This window comes from Eimeria maxima, genomic scaffold (assembly GCF_000499605.1).
Source record: "Eimeria maxima Weybridge genomic scaffold, Emw_scaff1503, whole genome shotgun sequence".
In the NCBI taxonomy this organism is placed as follows: domain Eukaryota; phylum Apicomplexa; class Conoidasida; order Eucoccidiorida; family Eimeriidae; genus Eimeria; species Eimeria maxima.
In genome coordinates, this window is record NW_013563528.1 from 297 (window position 1) to 3,040 (window position 2,744).

The 2,744-nt window shown below is 41.9% G+C and overlaps 1 protein-coding gene across 1 annotated transcript in view; it reads right to left on the minus strand.

The window, feature by feature from the left end:
• Positions 1-484: 484 nt before the first annotated feature.
• The window catches only part of EMWEY_00053250 (hypothetical protein, conserved), a gene marked incomplete at both ends in the record, with an annotated part of 2,967 nt that continues 707 nt past the window's right edge, over positions 485-2,744 (minus strand). The window contains 5 exons of the mRNA XM_013477583.1: positions 485-994; positions 1,223-1,318; positions 1,531-1,618; positions 1,860-1,960; positions 2,215-2,660. Of these exons, the coding sequence (XP_013333037.1) occupies positions 485-994; positions 1,223-1,318; positions 1,531-1,618; positions 1,860-1,960; positions 2,215-2,660 (1,241 nt within the window). The remainder of the gene's footprint in view (positions 995-1,222; positions 1,319-1,530; positions 1,619-1,859; positions 1,961-2,214; positions 2,661-2,744) is intronic.

The following is a 2,744-nucleotide window of genomic DNA, read 5'->3' on the forward strand; positions in this document are numbered from 1 at the left end:
TAGTGTACGTATACCCGTAGTGGGGTTGTATTCCTTTGATAAAGAGAGCGGTACAATTCTCTTCTATGGATGGGGGTTTAGGGTTTAGGGTTTAGGGTTTGTGTGTTTTGTGCTGTTGCTGCTGCAGCAGTTGCTGTAGCTTTCCTTAGCTAGGGTTTATGATTTAGTTAGGGTTTAGGGTTTATGTCAGTAATTAGGTATGTAATAAAGGAAGAGAAAAGAAGAAAAGGAAGAAAAAAAAAGAAGAAAAGAAACAAAAATATATTTACTATAAACCCTATAAATACAACAATATAAATAACATAAATAAGAAGGAAGAAGCAATAATAAGCCAATAAGAGGATAAACCCTAAACCCTAAACCCTAATTCACGTTGCATTGTATAGCATAAAGTATAATATATTCCATGATATAGAGTTTCAAGACTCCAAAGATTTTTAGGGTTTAGGGTTTAGGGTTTAGGGTTTAGGGTTTAAGAGTTCCCCTAAGCAGGGTTTTGTTCTTGAAGAGAATCATGTTCGATCCTTCTTCTACGAGTAGCAGCAGCAGCAGCAGAATCATCATTATCTGCTGCTGCTGCTGCTGTATTTGTTGCTGCACCTCCTGCTGCAGCAGTATCACCACCAGCAGCAGCAGCGGAATCTGCTGCTGCTGCTGCTGCTGCTGCTGCTGCTGCAGTAGGTGCCTCTCCTGCATGCATTTCTTGCGAATTTCTTTTTCTGCTTTTTTCTGTTTTTTCTTCATCTGTGAATTCATTAAGAGAATGTGTAGCAAAAATACAAGTAGAGGAGGATTCTTGCTGCAGCAGCTGCTGCTGCTGCTGTTGCTGCTGTTGCTGCTGCTGCTGCAGCTGCAGCAAATCCGCTAACCAGTCACCACAGCATGCACAACCACATAACCCTTTTTCTTCTTTTTCTTTTTTCTCCTCTAATTGATAAAACCCTCCACGATTACTACACAAACGCGCAGAGGCATTCGTCAGCATCTCCGATACCTGGCACACAAACCCTAAACCCTAAACCCTAAACCCTTATTTTCATACCCAAGAGAGATGCAAGGAATAAAGAACAAATGTATATATCCAACTAAAAGGGTTTGCGGGGTTTTATACATGGCTACTACTCTCTGCAGAAAAGTAGACTCTTTATTAGGGTTTTTAGTGTTTCTAGGGTTTATTAAGGGTTTAGGGTTTAGGGTTTAGGGTTTAGGGTTTAGGATTTACAGCGTTTGCCTTAGATATGCGCTCAGAAAAAGAACTATCAAGAGGAGGCAAAGCAGCAACAGGAGCCTCAAAGTAACCATCACGTACAAGGAGCAGCTGCAGCCACAAACCCTAAACCCTAAACCCTAAACCCTAAACCCTCGTAATAGAGGAGAAGAGGTATATGCACAAAGGAAATTGTCAATAGGGAGAAATAAGAAAACCCCGACAGAGACGAACAATAAATTATAAAAAAAAAACACTAGAAAAAAAAAACAATCAAAACCCTAAACCCTAAACCCTAAACCCTAAACCCTAGAAATGGGTACCTTCCTAAGAGTAAAATACATCTTCTCTAACTCCCGATATGGCGGTTTTAAAACCACTTCGCATAAACGCTGCAGCGTTAAAGGCGGCCTGCGTACACACCAAACCCTAAACCCTAAACCCTAAACCCTAAACCCTAAACCCTAAATCCTAGCTGTTGTAGGTATGCATATTTGCTAAGAATTTGTAGGGTTTGTGTAAGAAGAAAGCGGACACAAACTCACACAGCTGTCATTAGGCCTAGAGGGTTTAGGGTTTGAGGGTTTAGGGTTTTAAGGGTTTAAGGGTTTATAGGGTTTTAGGGTTTAGGGTTTTAGGGTTTAGGGTTTACGCTTCGAATGACAGCACGAGAGAGAAGAGGTAATCTCGGGCCTTTTCCCACGCGAAGGAGCGCAGCTGCCGCTGCTGCTTCTTCCCTAACACTGAAAACAGCTGCAGCAGCAGCAGCAGCAGCAGCAAGAGCAGCAGCAGCAACAGCAACAGGAATAGTTATTTGTATAAGGAGATGTTAATGAGGAAAAGTGGTAAACCCTAAACCCTATACCCTAAACCCTTGTCCTAATCAGCCTACATCCTATACTACATTTCCATATCATCCCTAAACCCTAAACCCTAAACCCTAAACCCTAAACCCTAAACCCTAAACCCTAAACCCTAAACCCTAAACCACTAGACCACTAGTATACCTCATATATTTGTCCAGCAATAACAACTTTAATAAGAGGCCAAGGATAATAAAGTGTGCCTAATAGGGAAATTTCTTTTAATACATCAGCAGCATCAGAGAAGGAGGGAGGAAAAGAAAAAGAAGGAGGAGGAGGAACGCATGCAGTACTGCAGCAACACCATTCTCCTGCTGTTGATAATACTCCTCCTCCTCCTCCTCCTCCTGCTGCTGCTGCTGCTGCTGCACCTGCACCTGCTGCTGCACCTGCTGATGATGGGGATGATGGAGATTGACTGCCCGATACAGCAAAAGGATCTATTGAATATGTACTTATACAGCCACAACTACAACGAGCTGCTGCTGCTGCTGCTGCTGCTCCTGCAGGACCTGCTGCTGCACCTGATGCTGCTGCTGCTGCTGCTGCTGCTGCTGCCTCTTGCTTCGATTCAGATATATTTTCTTGTACTTTACAAAGAAGAACCAAATCTACATCATAAAAAAAAAGAAAAAAAAAAAGAAAAAAAAAAAAAGAAATATTTATTTATTTAT